This window comes from Coffea eugenioides, chromosome 6, assembly GCF_003713205.1.
Source record: "Coffea eugenioides isolate CCC68of chromosome 6, Ceug_1.0, whole genome shotgun sequence".
NCBI classification, from domain to species: domain Eukaryota; kingdom Viridiplantae; phylum Streptophyta; class Magnoliopsida; order Gentianales; family Rubiaceae; genus Coffea; species Coffea eugenioides.
In genome coordinates, this window is record NC_040040.1 from 5,636,878 (window position 1) to 5,652,270 (window position 15,393).

General features: G+C 38.4%; 3 protein-coding genes across 3 annotated transcripts; 2 read left to right on the forward strand and 1 right to left on the reverse strand.

The window, feature by feature from the left end:
* The first annotated feature begins 32 nt into the window (after positions 1-32).
* Positions 33-1,122, forward strand: LOC113773450 (aquaporin TIP1-1-like). Its single transcript, XM_027318098.1, has 3 exons — positions 33-85; positions 174-546; positions 751-1,122. Exons 1-3 carry the CDS (start codon positions 33-35, stop codon positions 1,120-1,122), a joined length of 798 nt encoding a protein of 265 aa, XP_027173899.1.
* Positions 1,123-4,449: 3,327 nt separating this feature from the next.
* LOC113772856 (E3 ubiquitin-protein ligase RZFP34-like) lies at positions 4,450-7,900 on the forward strand. Its single transcript, XM_027317346.1, has 13 exons — positions 4,450-4,627; positions 4,837-4,949; positions 5,096-5,183; positions 5,306-5,365; positions 5,939-5,971; positions 6,170-6,247; positions 6,332-6,375; positions 6,717-6,757; positions 6,841-6,923; positions 7,003-7,094; positions 7,197-7,266; positions 7,368-7,409; positions 7,504-7,900. The coding sequence occupies exons 2-13, from the start codon at positions 4,861-4,863 to the stop codon at positions 7,639-7,641; spliced, it is 858 nt and encodes a 285-aa protein (XP_027173147.1). The 5' UTR covers positions 4,450-4,627; positions 4,837-4,860; the 3' UTR covers positions 7,642-7,900.
* A 4-nt stretch (positions 7,901-7,904) lies between these two features.
* LOC113772857 (alpha carbonic anhydrase 7-like) lies at positions 7,905-9,626 on the reverse strand. The gene is made up of 7 exons (XM_027317347.1): positions 9,464-9,626; positions 9,156-9,367; positions 8,828-8,934; positions 8,602-8,716; positions 8,309-8,476; positions 8,131-8,184; positions 7,905-7,993 (listed from the first exon to the last, which is right to left on the reverse strand). The coding sequence occupies exons 1-7, from the start codon at positions 9,579-9,581 to the stop codon at positions 7,919-7,921; spliced, it is 849 nt and encodes a 282-aa protein (XP_027173148.1). The 5' UTR covers positions 9,582-9,626; the 3' UTR covers positions 7,905-7,918.
* Positions 9,627-15,393: the final 5,767 nt, after the last annotated feature.

A 15,393-nucleotide genomic window follows, 5' to 3' on the forward strand; every position in this document is an offset into this window, starting at 1 on the left:
CAGGCACGGCAATCGCATATTGGCATTGAATTATGACTATATATAAAAGCAACGGGAACTGCATGAGAATGAGATGTGGAGAGCAGTACGAGAAGTGCTAGCTCAAGCAGTCTTAGTGTGATCATATCATCTTTCCCAATTTTCAGTCGTTGATCTTGATCGATCACCCCAAGATGCCGATCAATCGGAGGGCCCCAGGAGGCCGCTCACCCAGACGCTCTCAAGGCAGCGCTGGCCGAGTTCATTTCTACCCTAATCTTTGTGTTTGCAGGTGAAGGGTCAGGCATGGCCTTTAGCAAGCTGACCAACAATGCAGCCAATACCCCTTCCGGCCTCATTGCTGCCGCTATAGCTTACGCCTTCGCACTGTTCGTGGCTGTTCCAGTCAGCGCCAACATCTCCGGCGGCCATGTTAACCCTGCCGTCACCTTTGGTGCCTTTGTTGGCTGTAACATTACCCTTCTCCGTGGTATCCTGTACTGGATTGCTCAGTTGCTTGGCTCCGTCGTGGCTTGCTTGCTTCTTAAGCTCGCCACCGGTGGCTTGGTGAGTTTGGTCTTTCCAGCTATCATTGCATGGCATCGAGGAAAACTCTTACGCACAGTCGCACACCCCTGCATACCTTCCTTTTCACGATCTTCAAACCAAAAAAAAAAACAAAAAAACACGTTTGCAACAGATTAAAGCGCAGTGTCTCTGATATCTGTTCACACTCGCGGTTAAGTTTATTCATTTTATTTTCTTTGGCAGGAAACTGCTGCATTTTCTTTGTCCGCCGGAGTTGGCGTGTGGAACGCATTAGTATTGGAGACTGTGATGACATTTGGACTGGTGTACACCGTGTACGCCACCGCAGTGGATCCAAAGAGGGGCAGATTGGGAACCATAGCCCCCATGGCTAGTGGTTTCATCGTGGGTGCCAATATCTTGGTTAGTGGGGCCTTTCGTGGTGCGTCAAGGAACCCAGCAGTGTCTTTCGGCCCCGCAGTGGTCAGCTGGACCTGGGAGAACCACTGGGTCTACTGGGCCGGTCCACTCATAGGTGGTGGCCTTGCTGGAGTCGTCTATGAGCTCTTCTTTATCCCCCAGTCCCACGAGGAGTTGCCAACAACTGACAATTGAGGACCGGAAGCGCGAAGACGATTGTTGATCCCGGAAAAACTAAGGCAGGTTCGCAAACACATTTCCTAATCACTTTTTTACCTCACACATATTAAATCGTTACAGTAATTTTTCTACAAAATATCTAAAAAAATACAATCCAAACACAACCTAAACTCCTCCCTCAGTTTTTTTTTTTTTTTCTCTTTCTCGTGCTTGTTGTAAGGGTTTATTCCTTGTTCTTTAATTTTTCCGATGAACTTCATTTGGAATTGGATCGTCGCAGATGAGTGTTGGCTGTGGTATTTGTGGTAGTTGGGTTGTATTATTCCACTTTTCACCTGTTTTTGCATTTTCTTTCAATGCTTCTCCGACATTCCCCTGCACTTATGAAGGGATGCTGTTAACGGCACGATCTTTCATCTCTAATCCCGGTGTAATGTATCGCCATGCTATTGAGTATTTTGATTTAAGTTCTCTTCTTTTTAAGAGGTGGAATAGAATAACTCGATTGAAATGCAATGATCATGCGTCTGTGATATATTGTACGTTTCATAATAGGTCCCATCTACCGGCCTTTCTCAGAAGTCGATGACTATTCATAACTATTATCTTTAACATTAAAGAAGAGTTCGACCAAATGCGTTATTTCTGTCCAATCTTTTCAATTACCATCAGAACTCAGAAGTGGAAAAAAAGAGAGAGAGAGAGAAGGATCAATAAAGGAGAACAGGAGAGGTTTCATGGAACCATACCAAAGTGAATAAAATAGTGGCGCATTCGTTCCAGGTCACTTTATCTCTTCACACGTTCTGCGCAAAACGAATGCTCGACCAAAGATGCCGAGTGATAGTAGTAGTAGTATCAATACTCAAAGAGATAGACAACGTGGATGGCGGTGATAAGTTATTCTGAGTTTGAAGTAGAGCAAGAAGGGGTCTCCTTTTCAGTTTTTCACCACTTTACCACCATTCCGTGTTGGGGGATTCGCAGATGAAAGCAACAGCCGTCAAAAAAGATTTAGTAGCGACCGAAAATCGACGAAATTTCACAGCAATCTCCTGTTAATTGATTGTAGCCAACAGAGGATTCCTCCCAGCTGTTGTTCCAAGGTGAATATGGTGCCATATTCTTTTGCTCCCTTATCTTGTACAAATAGCTCAATCCATGGAAAGTGTATGTATTCGCCAACCAGGAATTACAGCTTTCCAGCTGACCTTTTTTATTTTTAATTCAACCCACTACTTACGTTCCTCCGTCGTCCTGGCAAATAATACAATTTTTTTTCAAAAAAAAAAAAAAACTCGCTTTGGAATTTATGTCTAGCACCATTAAAGCAAACTTGTTAGTTGTGGGAGGTTTTCTGTACAAATATACGATTTTGTCTTGGAGTCGCTCAATTGCCGGCCCTAAATTCTTGACTGTACAATGGTTTATTCCTTTGCCTCTCGCTCTTTACCTTTCTGGGGAAATTCTCATTCTCAAGTGTACAGTCTGAATTGCAAATCGGCAGCATCCAGGATCCAACTTGAGGTCATCGTTGTGGTCTCTCAGAAGATCCGATTTCTGGTCCTGAAGATCGTAGCATTACATTTACGCAAGCAGCAGCAGCCAAGTGGACCCAGTCCTCATCAGATCTGACGTTTTTTTTTTTGGATAGAAAGATCTGACTGACCCTATCCATCCATTCCGTTCCTCGAACCAGCTTGTCTCCTTTCCTTCCGTCTACATCTGTCAAAATAGGTGACTCGAAGAGGGTTTGAACGGTCATGCTGAGTAACAGTATAATTGAGTTAATTTACTTATGAGTAAAATTTTACATTTTAAATTTAAATTTTATATATGTATTATATATCTAATATTGATAATATATACACTGATATTAATTCTTTATTATTTATATCCATTTAAAAAAAGGTAGGAATATATTCAATTATTCATTTATGATTCACATGAAATTTTACCCTTTTTCTAATTTTTTGCATGTTATTTGACACGAAATAATGACATTTTATTGTTATTAGATCGACAATAAATTCATATTTATTTGCTTAATATTCACTAAAAATTGAGTTTAAATGTATAATTATTTTCAAATAAGTATAAATGGATGAGTCAAATCAACTCACTGGCCATCAATTAAATAAGTTTAATTGAATAACTATTTAGATCCATTCAAAATTCATTTCATACCAAAATTCATTTATTAATTGACAGATTAACATAATTGAACTGTGGTTCACACGTCTATTTCGCTCAAAGCCCGCCCACCCCACTAGAATCCAGCTTTACTGCTTTCCCTGAATTACCTGCCAAGTTCTTACATACATAAAAAAGAAAAAAGGTGCTTAACATTTTTCTTTTATTTCATCCACTAACTTCATAAGTATTTCTTTCAAATGGCATATTAATTGCATGCGTATACCTCATGCTAAGGAAAGTCGTGTATTATAAATACAATTTCAAAAAAAATATTAATAACACTTTACTTTTTATAATGACATTCCCACTATCATTATTATTATATAGTTTAATTTTCATTTATTAGACCATATAATAAAAAAAAGATAGTGAGAATGCCGTTATAAAAAAAATAGAATTCACTGAACATTTCTCAAATTTCAAAATAAACAAAAACTTAGGATATAGGCTAATAAAAAAATGAAAAATGGATCAAAACATCTTTTACATTTGGCCAAATGAATTTTTTTGTCTTTCATTTTTTAAATAGTAACTTTGTGTCTCTTACAAAATCAAATTGATAAATTTTAGTCCCAACCTAGATTTTTATTACGTTTTGCCTGAATCCATCACATGATCCATACATAGTTTTTTTTTTTGAGAAAAAAGGTTAGATTTCATTTATAGTTAAATAAATGACCCGATTTATATTCATTTTTGTCCTTAAAAAATTAAAAATTGATTTAAACCTCATTCATTTTTGAAAAAAAATTTGAGATTTGTCCTAATCCATATTCATTTTATCACTTAAAAAATGAGATTTTGATTTTTTGCATATAAAAAATGACTGCATATGGGTCACATAGTAATTTTAGACTAAAAAATTGTTAAAAATCTAGTTTGAATTAAAATTTGCTAAATTAAATTTGTAAGGAACATAAAATTAGTATTTTAAATGTAAATGATGAAAAATTTCTTTTAACAAAATATTCGACGCGTTTGAACGATTTTTCCTTTAAAATTTGAACCAGACGTGGATTTTTCCACCTGCGTATTGAACTGCAGCTGGCAATTGGCATCTTAAAGGTACTTTGGACCATCCAGTAAGGGTGTATATATATAGACCACGGACCACCAGTCCTCACATGCAAAGGCCATCCATTGGAAGGGCATATCTAGGTGAGACTGTGGGATCGATTTGAGAAATTCTAGTACAGTTTAAAAAAAAAAAACTCAACATCCTAATCTAAGCACTGCTTTAACCACGGGTGGTTTCTTCCTTCTTGTGCGGAAATAAAATTGCTCCTCCTGCTCCTGTGCTTGATCGTCTACGGCGTCGTTTCAGGTGGTTAAACTTAAAACTGGCTGCATTATTTTCTCCTTGGGTTACATTCCACTGCACGATAATGCAAAACTAGCATGGCCCCATCTTGTCCATCAATTATTGGTGCTAAACTCGTTAGATTGTCTGAATCTATTAACGCTTCTGTTCTGTCTCTTGTTTTTGTATATATTCTACACCAGTCAATATGGTAATCTTTGTGGATTCTTCAGGTGTCTAATCCAATCCAAGAAACAATGGAGAGTAGTGGATCGAAGCATCAGAGCATTTCTCATTCGTCTCGCACTGACGAGTCCTTAATGGAGATGGCTTCTGGACACTACGGGTATTCACTCTTCGTTTCCTTCATTTTGATCCTCCAATGTTTTTCTTCTGTCCTTGGGATTTGTACGGCCGATTACGCTAAATTGTAATCCCGCGGGGTGACATGATTGCTAATGTTGAGAGTTGTTTATAATGATCCCTGTTCAGGTGCTCACACTACAAAAGGAGATGTAAGATAAGAGCACCTTGCTGTGATGAGATTTTTGACTGTAGGCATTGCCACGACGAATTAAAGGTGCCCTTTTCTATTAATTTTACGGTTATCTTATTTTAATGTGATTGAATATTAGTAGCTAGTATCTCGTTTAGTGCAGGCCCAAAAAAAAAAATTTTAATGGTCAATTGATTCTTGAACAGAATTCCATTGAAGTTGATCCTTTGAGAAGGCATGATATTCCTCGCCATGAGATTAAAAGGGTTAGCTCATCTTTAAATTCTCTGCTTTATTAGCACACTAGCCCTTTTATGTGATTTTTTTTTGGGCTCGCCTTTGGTTCTTTATTAGTTTTGCTGATTTCTTTCCAATAAACTTTGTCGTTTAGAAAGGAAAGGAAGGACACTATGCTTCATTGCTACACTTTCTTCCTTCTAAGTTTGGAAAAAAGAGGGAAATTTATCTTTTCTTTTCTTTTTTTTTCTGACTGTTTCTGGTCACAAGAATTTTGTCACCTTTCGTGTTCAACCTTTTATTTTTCCTTTGCTTATCTGCGTGTGGATAAGTTGTGGCTTGTATCGCAGAATGCTTGCTGTATTGGATGAGGCTTTGCTACTCTCATTTATGAATTTGCACTTTATTGTCTTGTGGTATCACAATTGTGTCTCTGTTGTGATTATCCTGTCTTTGTTGTACTAATATATTCTTTTCCCAATGTAATTCGTTAATCTATACTGTAAAAGCGTTCTGTTTCTGTTTTGGTATTAGTTCCTATGGGTGCTCATTCTATTGAACTAAGTACATGTAGCAATGCTGATTTTTTTTTTTCTTTTCAGGTCATTTGCTCATTGTGCAATACAGAACAAGATGTAAGTTTCTTTCTCCAAACTCCAAATTTGTAGTGGCACTGAATAATTCTTGTGGTTTTCTTGTCGAGATGGAGTAAGAAATTGTTGATGGACTGTAGTCCAAGAGGATGATATAGTTGTGAAAACAAAGACTAGTTCATATGTCTGGATTCGAAAATAGAAAAGGAAGTAGTAGTTTTGACTTTCCTTGCTCTGCAGGTTCAACAAAAATGTGTCAAGTGTGGAATTTGTATGGGAGAGTACTTTTGCTCAATATGCAACTTCTTTGATGACGATGTAAGAGTTATTTATGCATTTGCTTTCCAAAGTTCAAGGTTTGCTTATTGCGTTTTGCTTAAGTGATTTGGTTTCCTTGTCTAGGTCTCAAAGAATCAATACCACTGTGATAGATGTGGAATCTGCAGGTTAAAATCTTTTGCCTGTTCAAGCGTCTCTTTTCATTCCAATGAATCCTCTAAGTTCACAATAAGCTTTTGATTTTATCTGGAGACTTGCATACTGATCAAACAATGTGGCCTCTGATTCTAGAGTTGTGTTCCCTGAGTCACCTCTAATTTGTGTAGTGGTTGCAGAACTATATCAATTGTACAAATGCAATTATTGGTGGAACGCATCATTGCATATGTGATTTGTTTTCCTTGTAGCTTCTCAGGATTTCGCTAGTTTACTCACGCCTATAGTCATTTTCTATTTTTATTTCACGCCATTCTCTTCAATTTAAAATATATTTTTTTTTTAACCACAGGACTGGAGGTAAAGAGAACTTCTTTCATTGCAATGGATGTGGTAAGCGAGATCATGAATGGAACAATATTTGAATTTAACTACATTTTCAAATCAGTTATGCAAGATATTTCTTTGTGTTTCAGGGTGTTGCTATTCGAATTTGTTAAAGGATTCACATACTTGCATAGAACGAGCAATGCACCACAACTGCCCTGTTTGCTTCGAGGTAATCATGAAACTCATATGTACGATGATAGAAAGTTGATCGGATTACTTTGTTTATGATTTATTCTTTTCTCGTGCAGTACCTTTTTGATACCACAAAAGACATTACAGTCCTGTTTTGTGGTCACACTATACATCTTGATTGTGTGAAAGAGATGGAAAGACATTTCAAGTAAGATTTCTTCCCTGCGGATATATTATTTCATGAAACATCCATTACTCCGACAACCAATGTCTTATTGAACATGTCCCTTGCTGGAAATCAATTCTGCAGGTACTCATGTCCTGTTTGCTCAAAATCATATTGCGATATGTCTCGTGTGTGGGAAAAGCTTGATCAGGAGGTATTACCAGTGTTGTGGTTACTGACATTTATGTGGCAAATATGTCTTTTAATTGGGCGTTACCCTAAACTGACAATCACTTGTCAATGTTTGATGCCCAGGTTGCTTCTACAGCGATGCCTCAAATTTATCGGGATAAGATGGTACTACTTTTTTTTTTTGTTTTTGTCAAATTTACAGCTGCTGTTGTTGGGATTATGCTGTTGTAATCTAAGCATGATTTTTGCAATCGGTTAGGTTTGGATACTTTGCAATGACTGTGGGGAAACGTCTGAGGTGAACTTCCACATTGTGGCACACAAGTGTCTGAAATGCAGCTCATATAATACGAGGCAGACAAGAGGAGGACCGGCTTCGTGCTCCTCAAGGATCTAAGAGATGGTTGGATGACCGATTTCTTGGTCACGGTAGTCTGCTACAAGTTATCCGTTATATTCGACTTTGTAAAACGAGATATTATTTTGACTTTCAAAAAAGAAAAAAGATTAATTTAATCACAGAGTCTGTAAATTTCCGCTGAAGCATATTTGATTGATGTAGTCTTGTAATCGCTTGCATCAACCTTCCAGATGGAGCCCGGAAGGGAAAAAGAATAACAAATTGAAACATGCATAGTAGACATGGTTAACGATGATTCAGTTCTTGATTATTCTTATGATGCTGGGCCATAAAGATAGATGTCTCTTCCGTTTTGTTGTTGAATGGGCCTTGCATTTCTTTCTGCATACTGTCCAAAAATGTAGAACCAAAAAAGGGGTCAACATAAATTTTTAAAAAACAAAAAAGAGAGAAAATGAAAAGAAGCCTCCAATCATGCTTGGGAAAAGAGGAAAAAAAAAAGGGGTCTTGGTGACTGCAACTTACATCGTGTACAGCTTCTCGGAGCAACTTCACTTGGTCCCTCGAAACAGTCCTCACCTGAAATTAGTTTAGGTTTTGGTGAGAATGTCATCAAACACAATCAATATAATAAGAAACAAGAAAGCTGATGGCAAGGGCAAGCTCTAGCCAGGTTGAATGAATGAATCTTGAGGGATCTTACCTTTCTATTGATGGTCCAAGTAACGCCTTCTGTGCATGGAGGGACGGTGAGCGAGCCCATGTACCTGTAGTACCTTTTACTGTGCATCTTAATTTGTCTTGGATCAACAACGTCCAAGCTTCTCTGCTCATCCTTCTCATCGATCATAGTCGAGATGTAGCTCGTTAACTGCAATACAGCATTTCAACATCCATTTTATACCGTTAAAACTATTGGGCAATGAAAATAATTATTCCAAGTGGATGAAAGGCATAAATAACCAAAGGCATAAAATTGACAGTGTCAGCAGTTACCTTGGACAGAAATTTATCTGGCTTGCCAATCTTGTAGAGGACACCGATAACGGCAATCTTGTTTTTCAAATTCGGGTCGGTGCTTAGGTGAACCATATGTAACTCCAAGTCATACCTGTAATCAAATTATGGGAAGAGTATTTCATCGAGCCGACTGTCTTCACAACAAATTAAAAGACAAAACCTGAAAAAAGAACACAAGAAACCGGAAAATAGGGATAATTACCTTCTGCCTCGAATGGTGTGCTCAGAGGGAGAGTGCCAGTGGGCTTGTCTGAGAGGGTACACGGTGCCGTTGATGGCAATCGATCCTGCATCACCTCCCCATTGAAGCTGCAAAATTGGTTTTAGGGAAATCAGTTAAAGCAGCGTTCTTTTGACAATTCACATCTCAGAAGTCGGATAACTCTGGATTTAGTGGTGAATGAGGCAGATTGTTGAAAGGGAAGAAGCTGCATTTTCATGTGGATAGACTGTGGTCGTTGTTCTGCACAGGGCTGGCTTGAAATTAACAAACAAGTGAAGAACAAATGAGAAATATAAGAATCACTTACTGAGATGTCGTGGCCTCTGTTTTTTATGGTTGCATTGGTGGGCTTGTATATGGGCCTCTCCGGTTTCGAAATCAAATGAACCCTCTCGTTTGACATATCTATCGGAGATTGGAAGGCTCCATTACTACATGCTGCCCATTCTTTCTTTAGCTTCCCCCACCGTTTTGGACCCTTCTTGCTTCCTTCCGCGTAATCAAATTCTCTCTCATCCTCTGCATCCAACATATTGGAAGGAAAACCAGATCAGGAATACATTTATGATTTATACCGAGAAGTTCGATTATACATGGAATTGTTTCGGGCATTACCAACTTCTTGAGCTTTGGTTGATGTTGCACCAAATAGAAGAAGAATAGATGTTACTACTAGTAGCAAAACAATTACCGAACCAAGAAAGGAAGCAGTAGTGTTATTTTGGTTCTTCATCTTTGTTGAGTGAGACAAATATTTGTGTAGGCTAGAGATGGAAGAACCCAAATTCCGGCGTGAGAGTTGTTGCTATGGATGCTTGATCTCTTGAGGCTTATATGTTTTTTATAAGCATTATAGCTGTCCAGGATGATAGTAGGCCTATGGGGTTGATTACGTGTGTCGTGCTGTCACAGGATTGTTGGAGTTTCCAGCAGGTTTCTTGGATTCAAATGTTGTCGGCTATGTATGAACATGAGAATTCTTAATATCAGAAAATGCCAACAGAGATATAATAATACAGTCTATTTGATTACCAAACCATCATATTGAAAGGTTGCTGTTGTCTATCTCTGGCAAAAGTTGGCTATCACTACTGTTTCTCTAAAGTAGTTGTGGAGACTTGCCTTGTGCGCTTATTTTTCAATTCACAGTGATGGTATCTTTCTCTCTCTCTTCCTTGCAAATTTATGAGGCATTGGAAGCTTACAAACTCCATGATTAAAAATTGTTTTGCTTCCATTATTACTCTTGACTAATTCTAGTATGATATTGATAGCTAAATAATCCAAGACTGTAACCAATGCGCAATTGAAAACCTTTTGATATACAATGGTATATTAGCATAAATCATTTTTTCCAATTTAATTACTCTGTATCGACCTTACAATTTTTCCGCAGCAACTGCACTACACTACCGAAATTGTTATTGTGCTCCTTATCATCATTTCTTGCTGCTCTATATGGATTTAAAAACTGAATAATAAACTATCCAAAGTATTCATTCCTGTTATTTGACCAGAGTATCATATAATACGCTATTCAGGACCTTGGTGTAGGCAAGAAGCTCGTGCAGATTGAAGGGTTAATTTTGAATAAAGATGGAACCCATGAAGTGAGAATCCACAATCCATCCCCTCATATCATACCGGAAGCAACTGCAGGAACCATCAAAGTGGGGAGCCATCGTCTAATATCCCCACATATATATATATATATATATATATATTGCTTTTGATGATATCATTTTTTAAAAAAAAAAAAAAGTTGAACGTGGGCTGCCGGGCTCAGCTCAGAAATTTTAACAAAAAATTTTTTTTGCTGCTGGGCTTAGTCAAAGTCTCGTATCATAACCCTGTCAAAATCTTGCGATTTTTTCTTTGTTTAACAATATAATATGAGGAATTAGTCCCAAGCGCCATCGTGATATGAATTAATTGCACTTTCCTAGGCTCTGGAAAGTGGTAGTTCGGTCATTTACCCTTGAACCGTCTTTACTGCACTATGCATATGGCAAACTTTAGTTCTTAATCATCATGTGCAGCTTTGATATAATTAAAAATCGTGATCGAATTAGGTAGATAAGAGCCTAATCACTCATTCTCCTATCAATGACAGGCATTCCTTCATCCTCTTGGTTTCCTTGCGATCTTTCTTTCCTTATCATACTAATTTATACATCAAGAATTAGTCGTGTTATACACGGACCCCCTTTTTTATCTAAAATAATTATGACATTGCCCATTTTAAAAATAACCCTTTCTTCCTCAGTTAATTTATAATTTCAACAAGAAGGAAATTACAAACAAAATGTAATTTTGAATATCACACGCAATTCTCTTAATCCTATTACTTATTGTATGCCCTTTTATCTCTAGATTTTAAGTATATCAGTCCCTTTACTCTTAGACCTCCACGCAATTTGATGTGATGCTACCAGAATTCTTGGAAGTTTCTCTTTTTTGCTTAGATAACGTTTAATTTCCTTAGGGCAGAGAAAAAAAAAATACTTAACATCCGAAGAGTACAGGAATACAGTCATCAGCAAATGCATAAATCACTGTTTACAAGGTATGGACACCTAAGACGGACCGGTATATCTTTTTCTTTTGAGAGGACTCAAGGCCAGTATTTATTGTCTACTGACTTTCGCGGAAAGCCCAATATATCACATCACACCACCAGCTGTGCAGAAAATCCGAGAGGAATCAAAACTGCACCTACTAGCTTTAGTGAGAAATATTATACACGAACACGGATGTGTTAGGTGCCCGCCCCTCATGAGTAGCTCGATTGGTCACGACAGGTCTTTTAAGGCAGCTGTTGTCCATTTTTGCAAGGGTTCAAATTCCATGGTTAATGTGTTCGGGGATGGAGCCTCTCCTCCAGGGCCGATGGGGGATTAGTCGGGTTCGATTTACCCGATGGTTCGAATATCCCCTCCGCCAGACAAAAAAAAAAGAAAGGTGCCTGCCCTGATTTTAGTGCATCTTGGTTTAGATTTTTTTTTTTTTTGAATTAGAACAATCTGGAATTTTAGTGCACCTTCGCTTGCCGCTTTTTGCTGTTGATGATGAATTGATGATCAGACTCTGTATGTTTCAAACTGCAGCAACAATGAGTGTGTAAGTGGCCCTCCCTATCACTGCGCGAGATGGCGCTTCTCTATTTGATAATCTTTCTGTCTCCAATTTTCCTGTAGAAAAATATCTGCAGGAGACACAAAATGGAGCATTACAACAGCAGGCTGAATCCACCAGACAAAATCTTTTGCCAATCGCATTAAATAGTCACAGATTTTTCTTGAGTCCTCCACCCACTTCAGTAGAATTCTATGTAAGGAGTATTAGCTTCGTAGGCATAAACGGCCACCGAGTTTCGACTCACCTCACCCGCCTGTGAAGTTGATGATCGATTTCAGGAATCCACTCTCCGCCGATGAAGCTCCTAATAGCCTTACTGCTTTTGGTTCCCGGGGCTTTAAGCTCGAGTTTTGCCCTCAACGGGAGAAGGATGCTGATGATTGAAAGAATGGCCAACATCAACTTGGCCGCGGGGGCACAAGAGGAGAACGTGGCAACAGAGATTTCGACGTACGATGATGATCAGCCTGGTTTGAACAATCATCATAAAATTCCAAGGCATTCCTGGGACGGTGGCCAAAATCCGTATGCACCAGCTACCGTGCGGGTTAATAATGCTCAGGAAAACGGGGAAGTCCGGAGCAGGACTTCTGATGATGGCCGCGTTTAGCATCTTCCTCGCCAAATTCCAATTCGTTTCCTCGGACCACCTACAATGACACATGTGAAACACAAAAAAACTTGTACTGTAATAGCATTAGCGGTTTCTACTTTTAATCCACAAAAAACTTTTTTTTTTTTTTTTTTGTGGGTAGGATTAAATGCTTCATATGTAAAATGCAACATAATTACAACTCCCCCTTTTTGTTTTTCAGGTAAGCTTGAAAATTTTATTGATAAGGACTAGTAAATTCTTACACAGTAGCAAGCAGCTACCTATACGTCAAAATTGCCCAGTACATTTACGCTAATGCATCCTATGCAAATGCCAAAATCTATCAAAACATTTCCCGTTCAAGAACTAGCTCCCAGTTTTCCTTAGTCCTTGGTACTCCCTTCCAAGAAGCAGCAATATATGTTTTGTTTTTAGGAGAGCCTGTCCTTCGTCTGTTGAGCTTGATTGCGTCAGATGGGCTTAAGCTCAGAAGTCCGGCCCACTCATATAATTTTCCAGGCTTGAATTAATCTCAAAGAAAGTCTTTCCAGCTCCGATTAGCAAGAGGTAACCACTTTTTTGCAAGACCAAAAAAAAAAAAACAATAGAGAATTAAGGAATGATATGGATAACAGTTTTGCTCAATTGTTGATGTGCTACAAATCCGTCTTTCGTCGTTCATTGAATTACCTGGCCGCCATTTATGCACAATGATGAAAATCCAAAAAGTGAGCGACCCACCAAACGGTTAAAGGTCAAGTTTGATGGGCCTACAGAGCGGAAACAAGAGTCAAAAGATGAGTTCCACTGGCCCGCCTTATGTTGGATCCAAATTGAAAGCATCCTTTCCACAGTCGCTTTAAATCAGTCCCCGAAGAATTTCGCCTTGCGAATGAACAATACCCAATCTTAATTTATTTTTTTTTGGTCGACACAGGGGGTGTCCGGGTCAATTCTTACGGGCCCAATTAATCCCCCAGCGCTCCGGGAGAGAAGGCCCCACTCCACACCGAAGACGTTAACCCGGGACTCGAATCCTGGTTGCCAGGTAAGTGGTCATACCCTAAAGAGGAGGAGCACACCTCCAATCTTAATATTCAATTGATCATCATTCATCAATCCAGTATTTGTTGACGAAAACATACCATCTACTGCAGTCCACATCTTACACCAATAATACTCCTATCCTATTCCTATGCGTGCATGTGTAGGGAAGCCTCAAAGGTGAAAATGCAAAACCCCTCAATTACTAGTCAAGAAAAGGTAACCTCAATTATTATTACTTAGACAACAGTTTCGAGATTAGACACAGAGAGAAAAGATGGTTCTTTAACGTATTCTGCGTTTGTCTAAAGCATGCGTGTTCTTCTCCTACATACGAGTAATGAGCCTTTTTTAGGCCAGACTGGACTTGTATATTCGTGTCATCTATCCGCATCATTTTACAACAGCCATGAAGGATCATGAAAAAAATTAAATAAATAAATAAATGAAAGGCCTGGCCCAGTGACCTTCCAATATGCCAAGGAAAATGGTCATCCCCGTGGTACTTATCGCCTTCCACGAAATGTTAATTCTTGTTGATTAAATTTAAGAATTAATTTTTTATATACTGACAGTGTATATACTTTTTTATTATTAGATGCATGACATATAATTCAAATTTGAATTTGAAATTTAAATTTTACAAATATCTCGCGCATCCAATCGTGATATGGTATACACTGTCAGTGTATATAAGAATTGTTCCAAATTTAAATGTTAATGTTTGTCCCTCTAATTACGTAATCCCGATGCCGGCCGCAACTGGATTACCTTCTTCTTCTTCTTTTTTTTTTTTGGAAAAACGTTGATTTACCTATTTAAAAGACACTTATCCATGCACAATTTTTCAGCATCTTCAAAGTGAAAGTGGTATCAAAGCGCATGATCCTTGGGAAACTTTTGGGGCAAAGCATATCAGTGCAACACTAAAAATACCAACTATAATTGTTTCTTTAATAATGATAAATGATGCTGTGGAACTTGATTATGCGCTAGCATGGACTTCTTTCCTCTAAGCTTTATACATTTTCAACCTTGCCAAACTCGTTAGAAGATGTCCATCAATTGAGAACTTGATAAAAGGAAAAAAAGAAAAAAGAGTCTTATGCTAGCTATGTGAATACTCAATGTCTATTCTGAAAAATTTTCCCGGGTAAGATTAGGAATTGTCACAAACAATTGACGAAAATCAGTTGGTTTGGGACAGGACAGAAGGGTAGCCAAAAATAAGGGAAGCTTTTACCTATGCAAGTGAGTTAATCACGGGTGGTACCTGGAAAAGCTCAACAGGAGCATAAAGTTTTCAGTAAGCATGAACGAGAGACAATGGCATGAAAAGAACAAAGGGTCCAACGACTAAATGGGCGCTCCATTCCTTCCGGAATCCCCAGAAAGAAAGAAAGAAAGACCGAACGGAAGAAAGGAAGCTCGTCGCCGATCCCTATATCAGCTGATGGTGGCGCATAGAGTAAATTAGTAACGACTTTTATGACGTAGGCCCAGTTTTTGGGACAAACTTCAGTTAAATGTGGACCAGAGGACCACTGGGTTGTTTGTGGATTTTTATCCGTAAAAAACATATAACCCGAAGCCAGAAACGTTGAAACGGGAGTGTGAAAAAAGGTAGCGGCACATGGCTCAGTTCAGCGCAATAATCCATAAAGCTGGTTTGAGTTGAACTTGAGCCCCGCTCCAACTCATCTATTTGCTTCTTAATCATACACAGTTTGTAATTTTTTTGGGTTAATTACATCCACCTCCCTGTGGT